This window comes from Tachypleus tridentatus, chromosome 9, assembly GCF_004210375.1.
Source record: "Tachypleus tridentatus isolate NWPU-2018 chromosome 9, ASM421037v1, whole genome shotgun sequence".
Lineage (NCBI taxonomy): Eukaryota > Metazoa > Arthropoda > Merostomata > Xiphosura > Limulidae > Tachypleus > Tachypleus tridentatus.
The window spans coordinates 129,318,580-129,346,015 of record NC_134833.1 but is presented as its reverse complement, the minus strand read 5'-3'; the positions used below and the strand labels follow the sequence as shown (position 1 = coordinate 129,346,015).

Below are 27,436 nucleotides of genomic sequence, written 5' to 3'. Positions count from 1 at the left end.
AGTTATATGAAATTATAAATTTTGGATGAATGTTTGTGATGAGGATTGATTTTGTGGAGGTTGTGATGTAAACATTTTTGTAGTTTTCAAGAATTGTGTTCTTAGTTTGTTTCATATGATGGCACTTGTATTTGCATTATTGCAAGTTCTATTTGTACATAGTATAAAAAACGAAACAAAAACAAGGCCAAAAGTTCAATATAATTGTTTAAATGAACTCTATGGTTTGATAAGAATGAGAATACACTTGAAATTTTGTGCAGAGATATATCAACAAAGCATGATACAAAGTTTTGCAAGATGCCATTGTTGTAATCATCATATTAGATACCCACATTAGGAATGCTGTGACAGCATTTTGTGTACTACTAATGTATAACTTGTTTCACTCTAAGTTATTTGCTAGTTGTTATGAGTGATAATTTTTTGCAATTAATATTGAACTTAGACTGAGAAAGAAATTTTACTGTAATTCATAATGGAAATCGATTGCCAATTACATTGTTTGTTTTTATTATTAACAAGATTTAGTAAGAAGGTAATGAATACATTCAATGTTTATCAAATTATCTCTCAGGGTCAAATCATTATGGAATAGCAGGATGGTACAGTATGATGGCCTGCAAAGAAGGTTTGTTGGTATGTAGTACTTATTTAAACGTTTCATATTATCCATTAGTCGTTAAAATAAAAATAAATTGTCTACCTTAGAATTATATGTAAGCAATTTATGTTTTGATTTTAAGTGTAATTTTATTGACTGTGTGTGTAACTTTATTTCCATTGTTTGGTTGAGCTAGGTAGTTATTTATTTTAAGTGCTAGCTTGCTTGTTTCCCACTTTAAATATTAAATGTTGGTCGCTGATTTACAAAAACACAGAAACAAGGTGATATATGGATACAAAGTTCATGGCTGATTAATGTAAAGTAGTTAGTTATGTGATATGTAATCTGATGGTTTAATTTGCAGGACAATGAGATACCTTAAAACTTGAAGTTGGATTGTCAAACTGTGAAACTGTTGCCTAAGATGCTTAATTTGTTGAAAGATATTATTACAAAAACTTGCTTGATCTGTAGTCTTGATTTAATAATACTCTCATAAAATATATTCATTATTATTTTGAATAATCTTGCAATTTGGATTTTTTCTCAAATATTATTGCTTTATGATTAATGGATTAATGTAGTTGTATAACTTTCCCAGTATGAGACTTGCTACAGTTTGCATCTTTTTAGAATCATAGAAAATTCAGCTAATAACATGAAAGTATCTAGGATTGGAGCTATATCAATAACTTTAGTTAGACTTCGTATTCTAATACCTTAGCATTTTGGTATTTATGTCCAAACATTATTCTGAGGGTTGTAAAGCTAACTTGAAAGACAGTTTTGCTGTTTTCCCCATTGGTGTCTTTTATGCTAATTATTTCATTCTTATTATTATTTGGATATTTATTTATTTATTTTTTCTTCAAAGCATGTGAGGCTAGTAAATTTGAGATTAAATTGGTTACAGAAGGTATATTATGTCCAATGCAAGTTTGGTCAAACTTCTGCTGAGTACTTGAAAAACAACAACAACAACAACAACAACAAAACAAACAAACAAATGGACACATTTACAGGATGATGCACCCTATGGTTTTTGTCCTGATGTCGGGTGTTTGTTTTATGGCTTTATTTTTTCTTTTTTTATGAATTTACATTTCCTTATAAATCATCTAGGGTTTACACACATACACAAATACATTGTACACTTCTTTTATAATTTTTTTAGAGTTTTGACTTTTTTAATATATGAAAATTAAAAGTGTAATTCTAGTACAATGTTTATAAATTGTTCAAAGATGAAAGTGTATACAAAGGACTATTGATTAATTAAGTGTCTTTATTAGCTATAATTAATACCAATGTAAAGGATATTCTATCATGCTGACTGTTATGTGTATTGATTTTGGTCTCGTTTATAGAGGTGGCCTTCTTGGGCCTTCCTCTCTTTTTAGGTCTAGAAGCTTACAAGGAAGTTATATTTAATTGTACATTCTTGTAAATATATATAATTTCTTTAGTGAACCAATGCATCACAATAGTTATCCAGGTATTTAGGTTTATGAACATTGTGTTTGAAATAATATTTCATTGTATTATTTACCATTTAGGTAAATTGTTTACTGTAAAAGACAAACTACATATATATTTTCTGTTTCTCAAATATCAAGAAAAACTTGTTTGAATTGCAATTTTCCTATTTCCCCTAAAGGATTTGTTTTCATAAAAGCTTTGAATATAGTTTTGAAATTTTGTTTATACAATTTTTAAAACTAAAAACTGTATTTGTGGGTGTAATCTATAAATTTCTTGGTTGATGGTGTTAATTTTTATGTGCAAGTTAGTTGTGAACATCTTTAAGAAAAAATTTGTTTTCTGTATTTAAACAATTTTTATATTCCGGTTTTATATGTTTTTGTATTTTTATTTTAGGGTATGTCATTTACAAATACCTCTCCCTTTGTTGCTCCTACTCGAGGTAAAAAGGTAAGACTTTAATCTCTTATTTTTATGGATTTTAATTTTTCAACCTTTTATTAATCATATGTTGTAAAAATAAAGCAACTTGAAAGGGAGATAATGCGGATAAAGCTATTTTCTTCGTTTGGCTTTAGGTTTATTCTTTTAAGAACGTATTAAGTGTAACACAATACTAAAGGTTAAAAATTGCATGAGGTTGATTGTCATTGATAGGCCTTTAAACTCAAAATATGTCATAAAAAATGACTAAATTGCATAAGCAATTTGGATATATCTGAGAAAAGATTATTTTGATATTTTGACTGTGTATTGATATTTTTACATTTTGCAGTGAATATTAAGTTGTTACACAACATGAGAAATCAAACTTAGACATTTCATTTGTGAGGAGTTATAAATTGAGAACTTCTGAGTGGACATATTATATAGTGCTTATTCTTTGTACTAGTTAAAATATTTCTGTTACTAAGACTTTTCCAGAACTTCATTCAAAGATATTTATTATATATTTTTACACTAGTTCAACCCCAAAGACAAAAAAGATATTTCTGAAATATATAATGGTTCCTTTATCACTGCAAATTTTCTTTTAAGTATGAAAATACTATTTCTGCATGTGTGCACAGTGGTATAAAATCAGTTATATAATGAGAGGCCATCATAAGGATAAAAAAATGTTAAGTGAAACTTCAGCAGGAGTAGGGTTTGGTTTACACTCTGCCTGAACTGCCCTTGGCTATAAGCTGTCTGTTGTTATTGCTTGTAACATATAAGCATCACTGAAAAACACAAAAAGTGTTTAATCATTGTTATAAATCATTGTCATAGTTATGTTTTTAATATATTGGCAGTTTTAGTGTTTGTGCCTATGATAATCTTATTAGGGCATAAGAACGTAAATAACAGCAAAAGTACTTCTCTTATATATTTCTCTACTTAGTCATGACATGGCATAATAGTTAATTCTTGCAAATCATGGATATAAGGATTCAGTGTTCGAAGCACATTGTTGTGAAATATGCTCTGCACTTTTGGGTCATGAATGTACTATAAGACTGACGTCTAACCATATAATGGGATCCAGCTGAAATTACCCAAGAGTTGATGGTGGGTGCTGTTGAATAATTGTCTTCCATCTAGTTTATGATTTCAAAATTAATGATGGCTTTGGTCAGATATTCTTCTGTGTATCTTTATTCAATACATACAAAAGAAGCCAACAATGAAAAGGCCTGAGTAAATTTTGGATTGTCAATTGAAAATGTAAATAGATGCTTCTTGAAAAGTTTTGTTTTTACGTTTGTTGTAATCAGGGATAGGTGTTTAGACAGAAATCTGTTTTCATTTTAGCCAGTTTTAGGAACCAATCCAATTACCTTAGCAGCTCCTGCTAAAGATGGAGACAGCTTTGTACTGGATATGGCTACATGTGCTGTTGCTGTTGGAAAGGTAAGTTAACTGGTTTACTTTCAGTATTAATCTGCAAAAGTTCTCTATTTATATACTCATGTTTTTCTTATATTGGACATATTTGACATGTGAATGGTATCAGTTTAAATGAATTGTATTGCAGAGACTGTTATATCCTCAAATTATTTAAATAGTTCAAGATTTCAAGTGGGTAAAAATGACGTTATTTGCATAAGATAAAGGATCAAATTTATCATTGTATACTTTAACAGGATGACTAATAAATCTGAAATATTCATTTTTAAAAGTAAATGAACAGAATTTTTACTATAGGTATTTTTTTTATTAATATTGTTTAAGTTATAACATTTTTGTGATAATAGAATACTTTAACAAACATGTAATGTTTTTAATTATTAAAATTATGCATGCATACTAATGTACTTCACAATGATACTTTTATGTCATCCTGTGTTATTTTCTGCTTACAGATAGATCAAATGCTCTTTTCATGATTTGGATATTATAGTTTTAGTGTTACTTTTTTGTATTTTCCTTTGAGTCGTGATGAAGTACAGTTGTAAGATTTTAGATCAGCTTGCCTGTAAGACATTGGCAGTTTTTCCTTATTTAGATGTGAAAGAAAAAAGCATAATTGATATTTTTTTCTAATTTTTATGGTGGTTATGAGATCAGTCAAATCTACTAAATGCATACAGATTATGATTTGATAGGAGAAATAACAGATAAAATACAAAGTTTTTTTCTGAAAGAACACTTTTTATACTTATTTGAAGGTTATAAAGATTCCACACATGAAATTTGAAAGTTTTCTGATGTACAGAAGTATTTTTAATCTTAAAATGAAAATTATTTTACATGTTAAAAAGGTCAACAATCTGAAAGAAAAACATTTTTATGAGAAAATCTTTAATTGCCCCCCAGTGGCACAGTGGTATTTTTGTGGACTTACACCTCTAGAAACTGGGTTTCAATACCCATGGTGGGCAGAGCATGTATAGCCGATTGTATATTTCTGTGCTTAATTCCAAACAAACAAACAAAAATCTTTAATTAAAAAATATTTAATACTTAATTCAAAAACGTTATTTTGTGTACAAAGTCTTGTAATGTTTACCAATAATATGCAACATTTTTTAAACATTTGCATACATTATCAAAATAAATGATACTCTAGGGATTATGAATTGGACAGATTCCAGTAAGAAAGTGTTAACTGTTGCATCATTTATTGAAACTTAAGAAAAGGACTTGGATTACCACTGCAGTGATTAGTTTAGTTATAATCTTTGTACATATTCCTGTAGTTTTAATGAGACCGTCTAGGAGTTAAACTAACATTCAGATTTCTAAGTTCCACATGGAATTCAATGTAGTTATGTTATGAGACTTAACTTTTGATTTATACAGTTTTGAGTACATTATGATAAATTAGAAAGTCGTGTAACAAGCAATAGCCAAAGCTAATATAGAGTTGCTGTGGAATGGTATGTTTCAACATTACATTTTGTCATTGTGTGATGCACAGTAATAAGATGGAGTATGACAAATTGTGGTGATATGGACTGAAACAATGTGATGAGGCTCCAAAATCATTGTAACATGTTATCCTCGAGTTGTACTAGAAGCTGTAATCACTGTTGTATTCTCAGGTTTTACCTGACTTACATAACCATATCTTGTTTCTAAGCTAAATTATGAAATATAATTAAAAGCATGCTATTATGCATGTGTGAATAAGAACTTATAATTAAAAAAAAATGCCCATAAAGGTTTTGATGGTAAAATCAACTTATATCTAACTATTTACAAAGCTATTTCATAAATATTGATGGAAAGAAAATTTGCATATGTAGAAGCAAAGTAAGAAAGTAACCAAGTTTCACAGGAGTGTTTCAGTCTTTAACAAGAGGAGATGTATCACGATTTGGATCTGTTCCCCCTGAATTTGTTTCAATTAGAATAGCTTTTTGGGCTTATTGTGATATAATGTGGACCAAGACATACAAGAAAATAATTTTAAATTCTTTATATGTGTTTAGTTATTACTTTAGACCAAGTAATGTAATTTAAGTTAGAAAAATTGTAAAAATATTAAAACCTGTGGAAAACTGAAAATTAATAGTGATATTAACGGAAGCCTTCTAGAAAAGAAATTAAATTGACTTGTAGTTTTTTTCAGAGGTTGTTTGTTTTAATCATTTTTGTAAAAGTTGAAAACATTTTGTTGGCTTAATAATAGGAGACACTGAAACACAATTTGTGTCCTACTGATTATTTTAGATAGAAATGCAAGACAGAAAACGTGAAAGTATCCCAGAAGGCTGGGGTATGAACAGTGAAGGAAAGGTATGTCATTAAAGATATACTGAATATTTTGGTTAGATACTGTATATCACAAGGATTAAAAGTAAAGCTATGCAAAGAATTTTCATATTAATCCTTTAATTTACTTGTTTTTGAAACATGAAGAAATAAAAATAGCATTACATAATGATGAGAAACCCACATTAAGTAAAAATGTGTTCTCAAGATGGCTGGTATTGGTATTAAAACTGATTAAAACAAAGTACTGAACAATGTTTCAAATTTCTGAGGTTGTCTTCAGATTAACAAAGATTATCTAAGAAGGTTGAAATATTGTTTGGTATTTATTTTAAATTTTAATACCCATACCAGCTATCTTGAGAATACAAAAAAGTAATGCATAACATTATTTTTCCTTTTTTTATTATCAATTTATATTGCACAGAAGGATAATTTTTTGTAGTAAATTTAGTGAACAAAAATCCATGATAAATGTCTTTATTGTCCCCTATGTATTTATTAGCTTTAATTTTTCACATATGTTATAAGTGATGGTTAACATGCATAATTTTATAATATTTGAACAGATAAACTAGTGAAACATTTTAGAAACCATGTGCATAGCTTGTTTTATTGAAACTATTTACAAATGAGAAGCTTAGTCCACAAGCTTTGTGGACAAAATTCAAGTTTTGGGTCTCGTTTGAAAACGTTATAACTTTTGTAGGTGACAGTGTCTGTGTAACTTCTTAACCAGAATTCTGATTAACAGATTATACTTTGCTAGCTAATGTCAGTGTGTAACAAATATGTGCACCTGAGCAAGTGCACACACACACATGTGCTTGCTTGTGCAGATTGATATGCATACATATACAAAACATCATGGTTGTAATAATTATTTATGTATTTCACAGTTATTTTTAGTTTATTTCACATAAAATATCTGTAATTTATGCATAGTGGTATATTGAAGCAAATGTTCATGTGGTAAGTCCATTGAAGGAATATTGACTGTATCTACAGGAAATGTGGCAAGCTTTAAGTAAAATGTACATGCCTATTGGAGAAAAATTTTAATGTGTTAGAAATGTTTGTGAAATGATGATGTCAGTCAGATTTGGACTGACAAGTTAGAATACAAATTTATACTCGCGTGAAGAATAAAACTACTTTTGTCCATTTCAAAGTTTGCAAATTGTAAAATGGATCTGTCTTTTAATTCTTGTTTTTTATGCCTCTTAGGCAATGGATTATTTGGCTTTACTTCACACTTACGTACACACATTGACTAATTTCTGGATCATCTTTATTCATTCTCTCAGATGCCTCATCCATCCTTCTTGATTTCATTTAGGATTCCTTTGACATGGGTTATGACAATTCCCTTTCCCCATTCTTGGAATTCATTTTACCTGCTTGGGAGATTGACCATCTTTCTCTAGTGCAGGGATGAGCAATTTATTTTTCATAGTGGCCACAACTGTGGCTAATGAAAACAATGTTGGCTATGCTATTTAAAAAAACAAAACAAAACATGTTACTTTAATCAGAATAATTGCATTCCAACTAATCTTCAGTGTGAAAATTGATGTGGGTTTTCATCAACAAGTTTCATGAAATTTGGCTAAATATCTATGCTCAATGAGAACCTTAGCTATGCCTCTAAATTTATGTCCATAAGCTGAGATCTGTATCTAAAGTTGAGAAAATCTAGTATAGAAAATGTTGACACCCATGTGGATCCAGACATGAAAAATTATTTTGAAATTGCTTTTTTTAAATTTGGAAGACACTTATTTGTCAGAATAGCAAGTTACATCCACATCGTCTTCAAATCCACACTTATCCAAAGACTAAAAAGATGTAATTTCCTTACTGAAACTTCCTAAGTCAAAGTGAAATTGATCATGCATAAATTCAAATATCATTTTCAAATTTTAAAATTTGTAGAAATGTTGTTTAAATTTTGAGATACATTTTGGATCCATTTTACATAGTGATCATCTTTGGCATCAGAGAAATCATAGTCCTTATTATTTTATAGAAAACTATTCAACTTTGCAAAATGTGTCAAATCATTCTTTTGTAATTGTTCCACAAGGAGTTTTAATTTTAATTGCAATTCATGAATACACTGTGATTGTTTGCTTATTATTTTACCTCTTCCCTGAAGCTTTGTATCCAAATTATTCAACTGAGTCATCATGTTGCACAGAAAGTGCAAAGCACACTGCCATGATAAAGTTTCAATTTCAGGGAGATTTTCAATCTTGCCTTTTTCAACAAGATACTCTTTTATTTGAGGAAATAAGGAAGCAAATCGTTTCAAGACCTTTTCTCTACTTAACCATCTTACATTTGAAAAATCGGCAATATTGTTATAAGTACAGGCACTGATTATCTTCAAAGACTCAACAAACTGTCAATGAATGAGAGAGCTTCCACTTCTTATATAATTTACAATTTTTATAACAATGCCCATCACATTTTTCAATTCATCACTTTTAGACATCTGGGCACATAAATCTTCCTGATGCAAAATGCAGTGGAAAGATAGCAGCGTGGATTTCACATTATTTTAAATTAAATGCTGCTTCAAAATAGAAACAAATCCTAATTTCACCCCAGTCATGGTGGGAGCACTGTCTGTTGTGACAGAAACCAGTTTTCTAAAATTCAGTTTGAATTTTTTTTAAATTTCAAGAAATTTTTTTAAAGATGTTTTTTTCCACGTTTAATCTCATAATTCACAAAGGCCAAGCATTTTTTCCCTCACATGAAGATGAAATATGTAATTTTATATTCAATGGCACTCTGTACAAGATCTTGGCATGTATACTTTGACCCTCTACTCATCACACAGGGGCAAACTTGTGTTGAATTTAAAAAAAATTATAGAAATTGTGTATATAATTCATATTCATAAAAATAGCCACAATTTTATTAATGTCATTGATAAGTTTTGCAAAATGTATCTGTTTTATTTGATTTTTAAATTAGTATTTTGTGTAGAGAAAGAGTTTAAAAAGTCATGTAAGGATATTTAACTCTAAAACATTAATTCGTTTTAGTGAAATAAATACACTTTTTTATTTCCTTTGGGTGACTATGCACCCACACCAAAGTCACATTACCTTCTGGAGATAAACAGATTCTATAACTGTTAATTATTATGATCACCAAATATATCGTTTGGATCTCAATTTGATAGTGTTAGGTTTTCATTAAAGATCAAACTTGTGCCTCTTCAAACTCTATTCATAAATACAAGCCTCACCAAGAATTGTTCTGATATTACAAAAACATCTCTTCATAATATATATGAAATTGAATCATTGCCTGAATTGAGAGTTTTCAAAGTTATTAATATCCTTACCTCTTTTAACATGGTAGCCATCCCTTACATATCTACCTTTGATTTTTTTGCATGCCAAAAGTTTTCAGCTATTTTTCACTTTAGGTACATGTTTTAACATGAACTGCACAAAATTAACTTCATTCTTTTCCTCTGCATTGTCATGAACATGCTTGTTAAGTTTAAACTTTGTTTAATATAATGATATTTGCACTGCATGCATTCCAGTGTTAACTTTTATCATTTTATTTAAATGTATTCTAAATTTTATCTAAATCTACATCACCTTTCAATTACTGTAAACGAAAAAAGTTGATCATGAGAATTCCTTTAATAATGATGAATTCTCTTGTGATGGTGACTGCTATTTTCTACCTACTTTGTCTATAGCCACTGGAGGCTAAGTGACTGTGTAAAACATTACTGCCATTGTTCAATATGTCATGGGTTGTTAATATTTTCATTGTCATGCCTCCCCATTCCTTTGTCAGAAGTTCATGTCCCCTTTCTGAATCTGATCACAAGGATGATAATTTTGGTCAGATTATTTTTTTTCTTTCCCTCCTAGGTTTTTATTAGGCTCTTCTTTTACATGTAGATAATAAAGGTCCTTATTCAAATCTTTTTGTGGGTTTGAGTTCTTAGGTTTGTTTTTTTGCTTTTTTCTTCACATATATCCTTTATTTCCTCTTGCTTGGTATGCTTCTCTTGTTAAGGATTATTTGCTTTACCTGCTCCTCCAGACATATCTGCATGTACTGGCACATGTCTGGATCAGCTTCTTTCAGACTTTCAAATCCTTCATCCTCTTCAACTCCATTATTTATTTGGTATGGGTTATGACAGTTCCACTTTTCTATTCATGGCTTCTCAATCCTTCAAGCCATTTTCACCTGCTTGAAGGAGTGACTATCTGTCTCCAGTAACTTTCTCTCGTGATCAATTTCCCCCATCTTTACTTTTTTCTTACCCATCTCTTTCATTACCTATCCTCTCCAGCTTTTCTCTGAAGCCCACCACAATGATCTTGATAGTTTTTCTGGCTATCTAATGTTAGTGTTTTTCAATACCTTGACCAGGAATTCATCTTCTTCCTTGTCTACATTTACTAGGTTCCTCTGTTGTAGAGACCTTCTGAATCCTAATACTCTTCTCTCTGCTATTAGTCTTCCACTTTGTTACTACTGTGACCTCCATTTGACTTCTTTTCGTTACCCTGAAGTCTTCAGTAGCATTATTAACTCTTTACAGATGTAGGTAAAGGATGCCTCATGCTATTCCTCCCTTTCCTCCTTGGCTTCTTATTTCTCTTAACCTTGTAAACACATACACATTCCTTGAACACGTGAACTCTCCACCTCTTTCTCCTCCTGCTATCTCTTTGTCCTGTCAGGATTTTCATGACACCTTTCATGAATTATTACTTCCCTTTGTACTCAGTCAGCTCAGGTTCTATGAGGTTATGTTTGTTTCTCTTTGCAAATTTCTGGACTTCTCTTGCAGCCCTCTGGTGAGTCATTCCAGTTCTTACATAAGGCTTTTCACTTCTTGTCTTTTACTTTTCAACAAACTTTACATCTCAAGGCTACAGTATTGGACCTTTTGGACAAGAGAGCCATTGAAAGAATTCTTCTGGATTATGGATAACCAAGATTATCTAAGATTTTTTTGCTACATATTTCAATTGCCCAATTGGATGATTTCTTTTGTTCATTACCTTGTGCATCACCTCCTCATGTTTTTAGCTGAGTCATGGGAATACGTGCTCACCACATTCACAGTCTTTGTCTTTGTTTCCGTTATTACATGGACATTCGATTATTCCTCATCTTCTGTTTGGAGGCCTCTTTTTCTCTAAAATGGTTCTCATCTGGGTTGACTGATCAAACCTTCCAAACTGTTCTTTACTCTGACCTAAGACTTGATTCACCTTGAAATGTTTTTTAAAATTATAATGGACTCTGATAAGTTCATTTTTGCTGCCTCATTCATCTGTAAAATGTGAAGCATCTATTCACCTTAACTCATAATTCTTCCATGCTTTCTGTGCAAGAAGTTCTCTCCCTTTTAGGGACATTTGTCTCTCTTGAACAATTTATCTCTGTAGGCTCTTCTCGCATGAAAGTTCATCAGTAGACCCTGAATGACCAGGGAAATAATTCCTGTGATCTTCTTTCCTCTTTTATGATGGTTCCACCTTCCCTTCTTAAGGATCTGTCTTGGTGACTAGATTGCATCACACTATTGTTGGTATTTCAATTCTGCCTCCATTTCTGGATCACCATTTTTTTACTAACACGTTTCTTATAATCAAGTTGAGGCATATCCTTAGATGACTCCTCAACCTCAGGTATTTGATCATCAGTGTTCTAGAACTACTACTTGTCCATTGGGCTGTTCTTATTTCCAACCTTAGCCTGTTAATCACTTGGTTATAACTAAATTGGACAATACTATGGTTATTACCAATATTTACTGTTAAGGTGGATTTCAATTTATGTATCTATGCTTCTGCATGTTGGATTTTCTGTTTTGGGTACACTCATATCATGTTCATTGACACATTATGTCATGTTTCTTTGGATTTAAACTTATTAATAGATCATATCTCTTGACCAAACGGGATTCTTCTTTCTGAGCAGTTACTTCTTCCTCAGGCATTTTGTTGATCTCTTTCCAATTGGGCAGGAGGAGGCAAATCATCAATTTCTTCACCATTTTCCATAATACCACATCTTTTCTTCTTCTGGTCTTCATTACTTGCTTTAGCTCGGAGTACATTCAGTCAGGACTGTTTTTATCTGTTTCTGTATATATAACCTTAGCTATAATATAATATTTCTATTTTTCACGTAGTGTTATTCTTTTATCTTCAAGTGGGGGATTTGTCCAATCTGCTTCTCATCAGTCAGGTATTTCTGTTCATGCACCCACCCTTCTGTTATTCCATTTGCATTACTCTTGTACTCTATCTTTCTTTCTTTTTTTTTTTTGCTGCTGGTCCATCTGTCACTCTCCTGACAGACCATCCTACTGTTGTCAACATTCCAGCTTTCTTCATTTGTTCATTTGAATAAAGCGTTATCAGTTCCTTCCATAGCAGATTAATGGGGAATCTTGTTGACAATCTTTTGACTTTTCTGCTATGATTCTGTTATTTCCTTCTTGATCTGATCCTTCATTTATCATTTTCCTTGACTGATTGATTGCTTTGTGTAACTGCAACATTAATGTGGTTCTTCGTGTTCTTTCTTACTTGAGCCCTATTTGACCACTTGTTCACTATACCATATCTCTCTTGAATCCCATTTCCTTCTCTTTCTTGCTTTTGGTCATTGCAGATATGACTTGTTATGCACTGGATACCTCAAGTACTTTGTTTTACAGTTCTTTTTTGAGCTTGTACTCTGACCACTTATTTCTTCCTATGGTTCAGGAAACTTGAGAGGGAGATAACTTCTCTCCCATTTCTTTTCTGTTGATCTTAGTCCTATATGGTCATACTGATCCTGACTGTCTTTTTTTGTCCAGTGTGAGTGGTCAAGTATTACTTTCATGCCCATTTTGGGGTTCCTTCATTCTTGCCATGAGACTCTTTTTCTAGGGACCTCTCATTCATGATGCTCTATGTATGGATTTGTCAACACATCTGGATCGTATATTCCTCCCTGGATGGAGATGCTCACAGGCAGTATCATGTCTCATCACATCATTCTACCACTTGACCCACTCTCCTCACAATTTTAATGACCCTTAGATGACATCTTTTAATCTGGAATGTGGACAGTAACCAACACCTTTTATCTCCCATTACTTCCATCTGGCAGTTTTGTTTCTCTCATGATATCATGTACCTCCAGCCTACCCACTATCCAATGTAAGTACCTCTTTTACTTCCATATCTGTTTCTGCTCTTATTGATTTGATTCTCAGACCACACCCAGTGGCAGGTGTGTACATACTTCTCTAAATCTACATCAAGTCAAGGATGGCAGAAAATGTTAAACTTATCCATTCTGGCTTCAAATGTACCCACTGTTGAGATGAGGTGTTTCACATGTATACATTTTTCACTGTCCTTTTAGGACTATATATTTTCCACAGACAAATATTGGGAAAAAACTCTCCTAGTCACTCTAGTCTGACAAACCAGTTGTGTGCAAATGCTTGGTTGATCCTACACTTTTCTGTTCATCCCTGCCACACATTAGATTTTTTTTTATTTTCAACCTTTCATACTTTAACCTGGGCAAAGAGTATACCCTGCATTAGATGAACATGATTTTCCACTCCATGGGATTTCCTCTTCAGTTGTTGTTTTTAAAAGGAACTTAACTAGGGTTTTTGCTGCTGCACACGTCTTTTCACCATATCACTATATGATTCCAACTGTCATGTGCAAAGGTAAGTATATAGTTTGGGAAATCATTATTTTCCTTGTCTGAAAATGTATTTCCAATAGATATTTACATCTTTGTACTTTCAAACCCTTTCTCTCAGCTACCAGTGCACATTATTTTTGCCTCATCTATGAATAAAGTGAATTTTGATTATAAGTGTTTCTGGGGATCTACTGTACGTGGAAGATGTTTCTTTTCCCTAATGGTGAAGAATTATTGTCAAATGATGATTACACTATGCATTAACATTATTCATACTGAAAAATGTGTCTTATGTGGGGAGTGATTAAATGCTAGTGGTATGTGAAAAATCACAATGGCTGACTTGAGGAATAGCTACTATGTGCAAAAACGTTATTTATCAGAAGTATGTTTTTGGGTTAGGAAAATGTTAACTATTAATGTGCATGTTTATATCTATATTTAATGTACTATTTCCAGTATTTTCTCATCTCAGAAAATGATTAGGTCACAATTTCTAGCATTTTGTGACTAATGTGGTTTACAATTGTTTATAGATTACAACTGATCCCAAAGAAGTTTTAAATGGAGGAAGTCTTCTGCCACTGGGTGGTGCTGAGCATACAAGTAAATGTCAGATTTTATGAAATAATATTGTGCAAAATTTCAGAAAGGTTCCTTTTCTTATTATTATCAATGAAGTATTTGCTTTAATATGATAAAGTCAATGATTGCATATTATCTTAAATTTTATACATTTCAGGGTTTTTTTTCTTTGGTTATGTGTTTTAAATGTGTCAAAGCTGAAGTGTATAATCATGACTGTTATATTTTATATAAAGGTATATGTTCAATATACCTTTTTATATTCTCTTTTTTTATTTCACACCAAAAGATTAGTTGCTATTTACAATTATTTGAATGGGGAATCATTATGTTTGAAAGCAAGGTGGATCACACATATGGTTAGAGACAAATACTACAAAGGAAACTTAAGTGCACTGAATAGTCAACAGTAAATGGCTAATACTGGGAGAAGATCCAATGAAGTAAAGTAAGAAACAAGTAGGATGAACCATTGAAAATTTAGCTAACCTATTTAAGGTCATAAGGTGAAAGTTTAAAATAATGAAAAATTATTTATTTTATAGCCATCTTTCTTGCATTCTACAGGAGATCAGTGATAATTCTGAGGGCTTTAAATGCTAAAAATCGAGTTTAGATACTTGTTGTGGGAATAGGACTAATAGTCGAATGCATAGATTTGTGCTGAACTGCAAACAAACAAGTGTGATTATAATTAGTTATGTCGTTGATAATGTTGTTTATGTACTTTTCATTACTTCTTTCCTTTAAAAGTGATGGGATAGGTGTACGTGATCCAACAAGATATTTGGAGTCTTCTGAAAACGTGAATTAATGAGAATAAAATAGAGACTGGACACAATTTAAAATACAAAAGTACAGTCTGTATTATAACACAAAGACAGGAAGAAAAAGTGTGTGTACTTGCTTCAGACAACGGACTATCGTATGAACTGGACTGTAACTATTCTATGCAGCTTTTTAGGTCAAGGTCGTTCACCAGGCAAATTAAAACTTAACACATCTTACTTCCTTACAGAAAACATTGGCATTACTCAGTTTGAATAATGCTAACTACATGGCTTGTCATTTTCAAAGAAAGATGGAAAGGCTGTAACCTTGAGATACCGACTTATCTACCAGTGAAGGGTATTGCTCCCTACATTGTTGTGAGCTCATGAGCAGAACAAATGTGATCTCAGTAAAATGAGAAATAAATAAAGGCAGCTTGAACAAAATCAATTTAATGAATTTTTTGACAATCTTTTTTATGTGAGAACTGCACATGCTTACAATAAATGATAAATTTAGAATAAGACTCTAACTATTCAACAATCATATGGCTTAGCAGTAAGTCTGAGGATTTATTCTGAAACTTGATAAAGATTGCAGTTTATCAGTTTACTACATGGAGATGAAAAAATGACCATTCATTTATTATTGAAAACAATGTGTATCTGAGAAGTTATTCAGTATATTTGCACATTATTTAACCTGAATGACCAAATAATGTGCAAATATTATACTTGTTTAGTATTAAGTGTGATAAAAGTTTCAACAATAAAAAGTTATAAAACTAAATATGTTTTTGGTTTTTGTATGATGCCCAAGTTATTTCTTTTTTCATCATTTTGTTTTGTTATTTGTTAAAATTTTTGAGCTAATGATTGTTTGATCAGTTGCATGAAATAACTAAAGCTGTTTGAGTCCTATTTGCAAATTGATAAATGTCAACCATATTTTTACATTTTTACAGGTGGATATAAGGGTTATGGTTTAGCAATGATGGTTGAAGTATTTTGTGGATTACTAGCAGGTGCAGCATATGGTCCAAACATTCGCCGCTGGTTAGACACTTCTAGAATAGCAGATCTGGTTAGATTTTGTTCATTTAGTTCTTTGTATTTTTAAGTTTTGTATTTGGTGTCAGTATATATTCAAAAATAGTTTTAATTTTCTTGTACCATGGATTTCTCTTGAACTTGTTCTTATAGAAAGTGTTTCAACAAAGTATTCTTCCTGGCATAATTTCAACTTTCCACCTCAGTTGAAAGCTGTTCAACTGAAAGTTTTTCTTATTTGAGGATCATCTAGAATCATACCTTTCTTATTGTATTCTTGTTTGTTTTTCACACTTAGTTTTTAAGTAGTCATGCACAACTTTTTTCTTGAACTATTGTTTTGAATGTTACAAGGTGGCTATAAGCAATATATTCTAAAATATGGATATAGATTAATGAAACTTAAACCTAGTTAATAATAGTAAAGGATGGTTACAGGATTGTAATTTTTTTTTCCTTGTGGATTTCAAATACCCCTTCATTTGTAAATTAACATAAAATAAATGCTAAGTTTGTATAATTCTTTTGTGTGTTATTTCTGTACGTGAATTATCTTATTGTAGGCTATAGATTATTATGTTGTAGAGAGATTTAGTGCTTCAAAAGAATAAGATCTACTGTTCAGTTGTCTTCATATTTTACTGTGTTAGCATATGTTCACTTTCAGTTCACAATAACTTGATAATACGAAATATGCCAACCAACCAACCTTCCCTGTTATATCATTATCACTTTGTATATATTCCTTTCCAAGCCATAAATATAAGTGAACAAGTTTTCTTACTATGTTTTGAAAATAAGCAGTAGTTTATATGTTAAGCCAACTTTAAGTTGTGGTCTTTGTGAATGAGTAAGTTTCCTTTTATATGATGGCTTTGTGTTTGATTGGTCTTTCAAGCGTTAAGATTTTAGAATCGTTTAAATTGAAGACTATGCTATATTCTTATAAAGTGTACTCCAATACAGCTGATTTGTTTGGCATTCTTAAACTTCACTTTTATTTGCCTATGTAAGCAGGTTTTTATACAACTGATGTAATGTTGCTTGCAAAGTAACTCAGTAAATGAGACTTGGTGACTTCCGTTGAGAAGTATGATCTCTTATATGTGAAATAATGCTTTCACATAATTATGTGAATAATAAGATATATGTTTAATATAATAATAATAATAAATTGTTTAAAAACACCCTAAGTTGTACTTATGGAGATACTCTACAAATGAGGGTGGACAGCTGTTGTTGACATACAAAGAATACTTATAAATGCATGGCAGAATTATAAAAATTTAATATTTTGAAACAAATATGTTAATGATTTTCTGAAGTTTCATTTGTTCAAATAGTTATGAATTGTTTCATCAGTCAAATAAATAAGACAACCAATTTTGCAAAATCTCTTGCAAAAAATGTGTAGGTGATAATTTGCTTTAAATACAGTTAGTGTACAACTTGTAAAATGAAAATGCACCCCAGCATGTTTTATGGTGAATTTCACTATCAAATTTACTTTCACATTTACAATACTGCCTGAAAATGAAAGACCATCGTCTTTCTGATGTTCAACAATACCTTCAATACTGCTACACTTGCTACTTAACTACAGTAAGACCTTGTGTATATGCACCACGTTCATCAATAACTTTATTTATCTGTGTCAGATTAAACTAATGTTGTATTGCACTTACTACCTTATCAACTAGCACTAATTCAGGCAGTATATTTACAGAAAAAAAAAAGATTTTTAACAAACACTTTTTTTTAAAGTTTAAGGATGCTTTTATACATGTGTATTTTGTTTAATTATAAGAAAATAAATTTAAAAGCAAATGTATTTTAAAGCATTCTTTTGTCTTTGCAGCTCTTGCAGACATGTTCAGTAAATATCATTAGGTTTATCTTGTTGTATTATCAACACCTTCTAGGTGTATGCAATGACATGTACTCATCTCATTTATCCATGGACTCTTGTACCCTAATGCATATTAATAAATAATTCCAGCTCCAGAAACAGACTTGTTCCTTGAAAACAGTAAAGTGACCTTCATAATATTTCCAATAATATAAAAAACTGTGGACAATCCCCACAGTTTTAAATTATTTTTTCATAAAAAACAAGTTTTGAAGTATATTTATTAGTATTATAGTTTTTAAAAAAACAACACTAATTAACTCATAAATATCTGACCTATGTAAAGGCCAGTGTGTGTTACACCATGCTTGATTTCTTGAAATAGGAGCTGTCATAAAAGCCAAAATGCATTTATCTAGACAAAATAGTTCGATTACTATGTGCCTATTATAGTATCAGTGAGGAGAAACAACAGGGCCTTGAGGGTGTATGTGCCATGAAACCTTAAATGTAGTTAGGGTTAGAATAATAAGTCTAAAATAAAGATGTAGTGTTGGATCATTTAGTCTAGAATCAAGTGCATAAAATTTATCGTGAAAGTAAAAGTGCCAATTCCATTTTAAACATGAATAATTTCTGAATTAAGGTATCATTTGTTACATCACCCATGATTTTAATAACAAAAAAAATATATGTAATCAACAGAAACTCTAAAGTTGATAAATCAGTAAATATTTTTTTCAGTTTAGTGGTCTGTACATTTCATTTGATACTTTCAATACACAGACTAATGACAATATTAGGTTACATATTTGTTGCTAAGCAACATAACATGAAAATCATTGTTAGCTTTTATATATACTAGAAGTTGTTAATTTGATTTTTATCAACAATTATTATACGAATATGCCATAAATTCATTTCATGAATGATCTTAATTTCAATTTAATCACAGAGGAATTTACCAATGTTTGACTGCCTGAACTTTTCTCCCTTTTTTGTTGGTGAAATTTGATTTCAAAACATTTATTTCAATTAGCTATGAAATATGAGGTTCAGGTATACTATGTAGTGGAGGGTGGTAGTCTTTTCCCATTACTTTTGACAGGCTTTACATTAGTATGACTACGAGTTCCAATATGTGAAGCTATGTCACAGTGAACTGAAAGTCCATAAGAAATCTGTGGAGGAATTCCTGATGGGTAGTTTCTGTATATTGTGCCAACATTAACAAATATTATCTTTCTTTAATTTCATCAAATATTTATATAAATGTATTTTTCTGTTATCATTAGGATAATGGTAAGGCTTTATATATATGTTTTACTCAAATATTCCATTTTACCCAAAGTAATTTTAATGTTTCTTTCCTAAAGTTTAGTATAAACAATATTGTTATTGCTACTAAGGTATTTTAGTGCTGATAACTCTTTCTTACTTATATTTAAAAATATTTTTAGCTTTTCAAAAAGCTGATCAATAAATGACAGTAAAGTATTTTTCGTAAATTTCATTTAAAATAATCAATTTCATGTTGCAATGTTGTGACATTTTTGAATGATGTAAAGTGAGTGCATGCTCCACCTTAACTGGATTTATTATTATATTTCTTCATTTTTTGTCTCCTACTTGTATACCTGGTTTATAGTTTCAGTAATGACATGGCAAGAAAAAAAATTGCAGAGTGTGTACTTAACAATAATTAAGCAGACGATTACTTCCTAGCAGTATTAGAACAAGATTCCTTAAAGTGTTTCTTGCTACTTCTAGAATTAAAAGTACAAATTTATGTTTATATTAATCCGTATTAGTAGAAAACTGCAAAAATAAATCATTGCTTCTTTCTGAAAGTTGTAGGTTGTTATTACATTGACTTTGTAAATTGAAAAAAATGTTAAAATGATTTTATTCATTATCTGAGATGACTACAAACTATATTGTGCTTCTATCATACATGAACTTTTATGAAATACATATACTTTAAAAAAAAATTAAAAAAATTTTGAATAATGTTTCAAATTTTGATTGCATTTATGTAAATATAAATTTGTATTGATGATTTAGTGCATGGATTTAGGACAGCACAAACTTTCCAAGCTCTACAAATGTTGCCAGATATCTCTGTTATGAAATAAAAGTTTTTTTTTAGTAGTTAAAGCTTCCAACAGATGATTTGTTATATAATGTAATTCTTAAATTCTTTAGTATTCTGAAATCTATTTAAAACAAGTGTTTTTACTCATTTAATTATATAGAATTGAATTTTTATTGCATGTGTTATTACTTCTAAACTTTACTTATGACATGTGGCCTGGCATGACCAGGTGATTAAGGTGCTCAGCTTATAATCTGAGGGTTGTGGGTTCGGATCCCTGTCACACCACACGTGCTCGCCCGTTCTGTCGTGGGGGCATTATAATGTGACTGTCAATCCCACTATTCATATGGCAAAAGTGTAGCCCAAGAGTTGGCAGTGGGGGGTGCCTTTCCTCTTGTCTTACACAGCTAAATTAGGACAGGCTAGTGCAGATAGCCCTTATGTAGCTTTGTGCAAAATTCAAAAACAAAAACACTTATGACCTTACTATTAAGAATTTCTAACTAAAAATAAACTAATTATGGGTTGTTTAAATGTGTCTAAGATTTGGTGTATATTAATTCTGACATGACACGATGTTATTGTTAAATCAGACTTTTAATCAGTCTATATTTTTACAATTCTGTAGATAATTATTAACTTGCAAGGTCATGGATTATGTAATTTTTTCTTTTTCTTTTAGGGTCAGTGTTTTGTTGCCATCAACCCTGATGTATTTGCTCCTAGCTTTCAAGACAGAATGAGTGATTTAATGGAGATATGCAGAAACCAAGAACCTGTAAGTAGAAAAATGTATCGTATATTTAATGTTACAAAATCTATAATAAATATTTTTAAAAAAAGCACTTCAGACCTTAGCACTGAAAAGTTATTTTATTATACACAAAAGTTGTTATAAATGCATAATCATAGTTCCTCATGATAATGAAATATATTTCATTACATATCAAAACTCAACCTTTTTAGATACTTGAACTCTAAATAGATATACCAATGACAACAACTTTTGAATATTGTCATGTTTAATCACAATCAACTGTCTCATCATATAAAAGACTGTTTCATGTAGATTTTTTAATTAGTTCATTTTGTGAATGAATATTTTATGATAGTTGTTTCTTATTATAAGAGTTTACAAGCAGATGATTATTGGAAGTTGCATTTGTAATTCATTAATGTTGAGAATATAGTGAGCAGATGATTTAATAATAAACATTTATAAATAATATGAGATGAGTGAGAAACAGTAGACAGTAAAAGACAATAGGAAACAGTAGCATGGAAAAGTTTTGTATGAAGTTAACTTCAGTAAAAGTGAAAGGCCTAACTTTTAACATATTTGAGTAAGGCTAACAGTAGAAACTAAGATAAGATGAATTTCTTATGTCAAAATGTGGTTACAAAGTAAATGAGTCAGCCTCAATGCATTTTGACAAAAGAAACAAAGATATTTTGGTAACTTGCACACCAGTTATAAGTGAATTATGTACGGATTATTAGTGAAGTAGAAATAGGGAAAGGTAGTATGCCTTGTTAACTGAAATTTAAAAGTAACTGACTAGGTCTAAGTGGAATTTCGACAAATAGAAGAAAACCATAGTGTTCATGATATCCTATGGTCACTGTAGTGTAAAGAGTTTGTTGTCCATACATTAAACTAGTTTTGAATACATATCACTTGTAAACACGTTGAGTGTGTATTGTTCATTTATTGTACAATTTATTGTTAACAAGTCAGACACTTACTATAGAAGAATCCTAAGCCAAACAACAATGCAATATGTATTATAAAGTATAAGCAAAAGCCTTTAATTGACAACTGGATGAACACAACCTTTATATTTGGACAAATTAATATTTATCCTTTATAATTACACTTTTTTATATTCCAGGAAGTTTCAAATAACTCAGTTAAAGTATTTTTCCAACTTAATTAAAGGGAACAATATCACTTGCTTATTATTGTGTGTGGCCAAGCTTTTTTTCACCACTTATCTCAGTCAGGCCAAATTTTCATCTCTATGAACTTGTTCCATAAAACTATCAGTTCTTCATGTCCTTTCAGCTTCTTAATTTTTGGGATGTGATCTTTAATGGTATTACTGACTCCCTTCGACTGTTCACATGATCCCTTAAGTGGGCTCTTCAAGAGCAATGGAACCATGCTTCAGGTCCCTTGGCAGCTCCTATTACCCTTCTTCATACCCTGATGGATGATCTACTTTGGTTAGACAAGTTACATACATTGGCAAGCACCCCACTTCCTTCACCTTTTTTGGATTTATGTATATTTGCAAACACATCTCTTCAGGGCTGGGTTGCACAGGTCAGTCACCAAAATATTTTGGGTTATTGGTCTGTTGACAAAAAGTCCTTTCACACAAATGTTCTCGAGCTTCTCATGATCCAGCAGCTTTGAATTACTCCCTTCCACAATTCTGCAATGGTAACACACATCTTGATTTTTGATGACGAGAAACCCACTTGAAATAAAAAAAAATGTATTTCAGACTAGTTGGTCTTCTTTTGTTCATCATCTTTTACCTTTAACTTTCACCAGTTGGGTTTGACATTGGATTTAATTGGCCTGTTCATTTTTGTCTTCTTCCCATGAAAAATTGTTCAGAGTGTCTTCTCTTGAGCTTCAACACCTCATGTTTGTCAGCCATTGGAGGAATTCCTACAGTTAGGCATGTGGACTACACCTGATACATTCATATCCCATTATTTACACCATATTGTAAATTCTTTTTCATTAAGCTTCTCTTTCAACTGTATTCTTCAAGCTTCATTGTAACTTTGATTTGGTAAATTTATATTCATACTTTTGTGTTTTTAGCTTCCCTTATTCCTTATGTCGATCCTGCTCTGTGAAAAGTGGTACCTGATCAGATATTTTTCTATTAAAAATCCACACTGTACAACCATATTGAGTTAAGGGTTAATTTCCATAGCTTAACAATACTCACCTTTTGAGATGGGGTGTTCCATAAGGTCTCTTGTAGGTGAATGACTTTGTGATATATTTGTTTTATATTTATAAACTTGCCTGTTCTGGACTGCATGGATAAGGCAGAAAGAGATATTTGACCATCCCTGCCATGCCTTGCACTGAATAAATCAGTATGGTCTGCTTTTTAAAATAGGATTTCATGGTCACTTTTTGCACTGCCTCTGATGATGTCAGTCATCTGGGCTCTCCAACATGTTCTCACCCTCTTTTAATTCAATGCAGTGCAGGAGTACTTACCATTTTCCAGTTCTAAGCATTAGAGTTGTTGACAATGGAGGCACCCTCCAGAATGAGTTCTGCACAAAGATGGTGGCTATAACCATTCATTGCAGAGTAGGGCAGTGGTGTTCTGCAGGTGTAGATGATGTAATATCCTACAATAGGAGTTGTACAATCCAAAGGAGTTAGGGTGCAGTTCACCCCTTTGAGCATCCTCATCTTTCCTCTGCATGGATATCAGTACTTCTTGACTTGGTTTGGGATTTACAATAGAACTAATCAATGTAAGTCCTCACATATGTTTATACCTCCATCAGTTACACTCCTTGTGAGTTGTGGGTCACAGTGGAGGTAAAAGATATTGTTCTGGTTGTGTTCTTTCCTGCTGTTCCTTGTATTTTATGCTGAGAATGTTCATGCTTTTTGGATGGTTCTGGTCAGTTTTTCTGTGTGTGTGTGTGGGGGATTGATTTCTATTAATTCCTGAATTAATAGATCAAAGATATCACATGCCATGCTCAGGTATCTTGAATTTGACGTGAAGATGGTATTGATCCTTGTCCTACTTTCACATGGATGTTGGTTCCAAGTGACGTGTTTTGGGTGTAGTTGACTAACCAAACACAGTCAGTTGCATTTTGGCCACTCTTCACCTAGGGGCACATCCATTAATTTACCCACTTATATATTTTGTGGGATTCTGTGTGTTCTGTGTTTTTCTTATAGCAAAGCCACATTGAGCTATCTGCTCAGCCCACCAAGGGGAATTGAACCCCTGATTTTAGCATTGTAAATCTGAAGATATACCACTGTACTAGCAGGGGGGGTGCATGTGGGATTCAGTTACATATACATTTAATATTTGGGATTACTATCCTGCTGCAGATTTTTTCCTTTTGGATATGCTCCTCTCTTTTTCTTCCCTTGTTTTCCCACACATTTCGTGGATGGGCAAAGAGTAAGCCTAGTTCAGAACTAGCACAGTTTCCCTCATCAGATCTATGGACCTGACTCACTCATTTACAGGGATATTCTTCAGATGCTTTTGGGAGTTTATTTTTTTCATCTCCTTGCACCAGTTCCACATCTTATTCAATATGGGATTCTTGCTAATATTGTAAGAGAAGGGAAGTACTGTATTGAAAGTTATAATTTTCCTATACTGAAAATATATTTCTGATAGGTACTTACCCCCTCTCACACTTCCCTCCCACTTTCCTCCCATACTTGCATCTTCTGTCACACTTTGAAGTGATAACTTGGTAAAGGCATATAGAGGGAGTCGCATGCATCACAAGTATGCCATATTCTTGTTGATAAAGAAGTGGCTCAAGATGGATTTGGTTGAGACATGTTGTAACCATTTGATTCCAAAGAGAAAGAGAGAACCAAAAGACTTGTGGCATACATAAAGAAATAAGTTTGCATACAGAGGGCAGCACTGGACAAGAACGCTTAATCTTATGAGTGGAAGTAAGTACCTATTGGAAATATATTTTCAGTACAGGAAAATTATAACTCTCAAGACCAGTATTTTTGGTAAGCTTAGACAGGCCTAGTACTAGGTGATTTGTTTCCCTAGTCAAAGTTTTAAATATTCTGCCTTCTTTCTGAACTTTAATTATGCAACAAAACTGTAGAACTACTAATCAGTTTAAAATTATTATTTATATTTATCCTTTTGTAATTGTTTGTTTTGTTTGATTTGTTTGAAGAAAAATCTACACAGTAGGTATCTGCATTTGTTCACCAAGGGAAATCAAACTCCTGATTTTACTGTTCTGAGTCCATAAACTCACCACTGACCCATTTGGAACTGAAACCTGTATTATTTATTGCATGGTCTAATTTTAACTTTTTTCAGTAAGATGCAGTTCTTTGAAATAAAATGTTTCTCAGCTTCATCCTTAGTAGAAGTTTCTTTTGTTTGTTGTTGTTGTTTCCATAATTGAAGGTTTTCTTTTCTTTTGCTCACTATCTGTCACTCCAATTAAACGTGTGTATTGGTAAATTATTATTGGGCAGATAACTGCCAGATCTTCTTACTTTTAACAATGACATTCAATTTCAGGATAATCTGATCTTTTCAAAATTTACTTCCATCTCCAATGTTACAATAACAATAATGTAAGTGTATAACTGATTTAAATTTACACTTTAACAGCTTAATCTAGTTCATACTGTAACAACTGTTGTTCATGTAATTTAAAAACATAAATAGTGTCTCAACCATTTATGTCCCAGCTGGCCTGATGAGCCTTGGTATTGAGCAAAAGACTCATTGACAGTAGATAAACAGGATAAAGTGTAGTTGGTGTATTATTATATTTTTTTTTTTTAGCTTTCACTCAAGTTCTTAAAATTAGAAAGAATTAGTATTTTATTTTGTAAAATAAACAAACAAATCGAATTAACTGTTTTTAGATATTGCCAGATTTCTAACAGGCTTACCTTTCTCACTATATATGTATGTAAAAAGTATACCCAGGCTTACAAGTTAACATTAAAGAATGCAAGCTTTTCTTACCTTCTATAAATATAACCTGTAAAAAAAAATCGGTTGGCTGAGGGCAGTGTCAAACCCATGAAAGCACTACCAATCTATCAAATCAAAATTAAAAAGTTCCTATACTCAAGATAATCAAATCCTAATATATATATAATATAAAACAAGCCTTAACCAAAAATGCTGTACAATAAAACTATGCTTCCAGAACACACAAAAATAACAAGAGATACAAAATTTGAAAACTGCGAGAAGTGTGTGCTTAAACCCACAACTTTTTGCATCTTTATCAACTTTCACTGTAAACATATCTACGACGATAACTGTTTTCAGAAGAAAAGAAGTGAAAAATAAATAAGAAAAAAGAGAATGAAAAGTTTTACTGCTGGGGTTGGCGAGTAAGAAAACCTTAACACCTAAAGTTGACATTTTATCCCCAGTTATGGTTGTAATAGGTCAAATTAATCAGGTAATATTAGTAACACAGCAGAAGAAAAGTATGCAAGAATTGCATACCTATCAAGTTTCTTAAGTTAGTACAACACCCATTCTCCACTCATAAAGAGATTAAACTGATATATGAAGTATCTCGCTGCTGCATGAGTGTTCTAGTTACTTAGCACCTTCAAAAAATCAGGACCCATCTTTTTATTTATTTTTTATTTAAAGTTTGTTTTATGGTTTAAATGTTTTATATCATCATAGGTTTAGTCTTGTTGTTTCTAACAAGGTCCTTTTTTTTTTGAAGTTTGATATTCATTATTGACTTTATAATGTATGAATTAAATGTTTAGATGTTTGTTAATTAACTCCTTCCTTTGTCTTAAAGTACAGTGCAAAGGAAAACTACATTGTTATGTGTTTGTATCTTAAGTTATTTTAATGTCTTCATTAAACTACTCTTAATGTGCCAAGGCTCTTCATTATGAACTTTTTGTGTAGACTCTGTCATATACTGGAGATGAATAATCACTAAGAAAGATATTTGTTAATCATTTAATGAATTAAAATATCTGAAATTCGCATCACATCCAACAAAATTTTAGATTTTTCTCATCACACAAGGTTCAACTATAAATAACTAGTTTCATAGCAGTTTAATTTCTTTTGGATGTTAGAAATTTATTTCTTGCCATAATCTTTGTCTTAGAATTCATTCTGAGTTACTGAATAGAATGGAATGTCTAAGTATAAGTAAGGTTCCACTTACTGCAGATGTACGATTACTAGTAAAGTTATTTGTGTTGTCCAACAACCCAAACAGCCACATTTTTCTTACCCTTTCATAAACAAGTTTCATGTTGGATCAGTTTCCCCATGTGTCACACACCATAC

The 27,436-nt window shown here is 31.5% G+C and overlaps 1 protein-coding gene across 1 annotated transcript in view; it reads left to right on the top strand.

Annotated features, from left to right (window-relative positions):
* Positions 1–27,436, top strand: part of LOC143227487 (uncharacterized) — a 146,433-nt gene that overhangs the window by 116,040 nt on the left and 2,957 nt on the right. Inside the window, exons 14-20 of the mRNA XM_076458929.1 lie at positions 578–639; positions 2,486–2,539; positions 3,884–3,982; positions 6,248–6,313; positions 14,548–14,617; positions 16,332–16,450; positions 21,046–21,141. Coding sequence (XP_076315044.1) covers positions 578–639; positions 2,486–2,539; positions 3,884–3,982; positions 6,248–6,313; positions 14,548–14,617; positions 16,332–16,450; positions 21,046–21,141 — 566 coding nt within the window. The remainder of the gene's footprint in view (positions 1–577; positions 640–2,485; positions 2,540–3,883; positions 3,983–6,247; positions 6,314–14,547; positions 14,618–16,331; positions 16,451–21,045; positions 21,142–27,436) is intronic.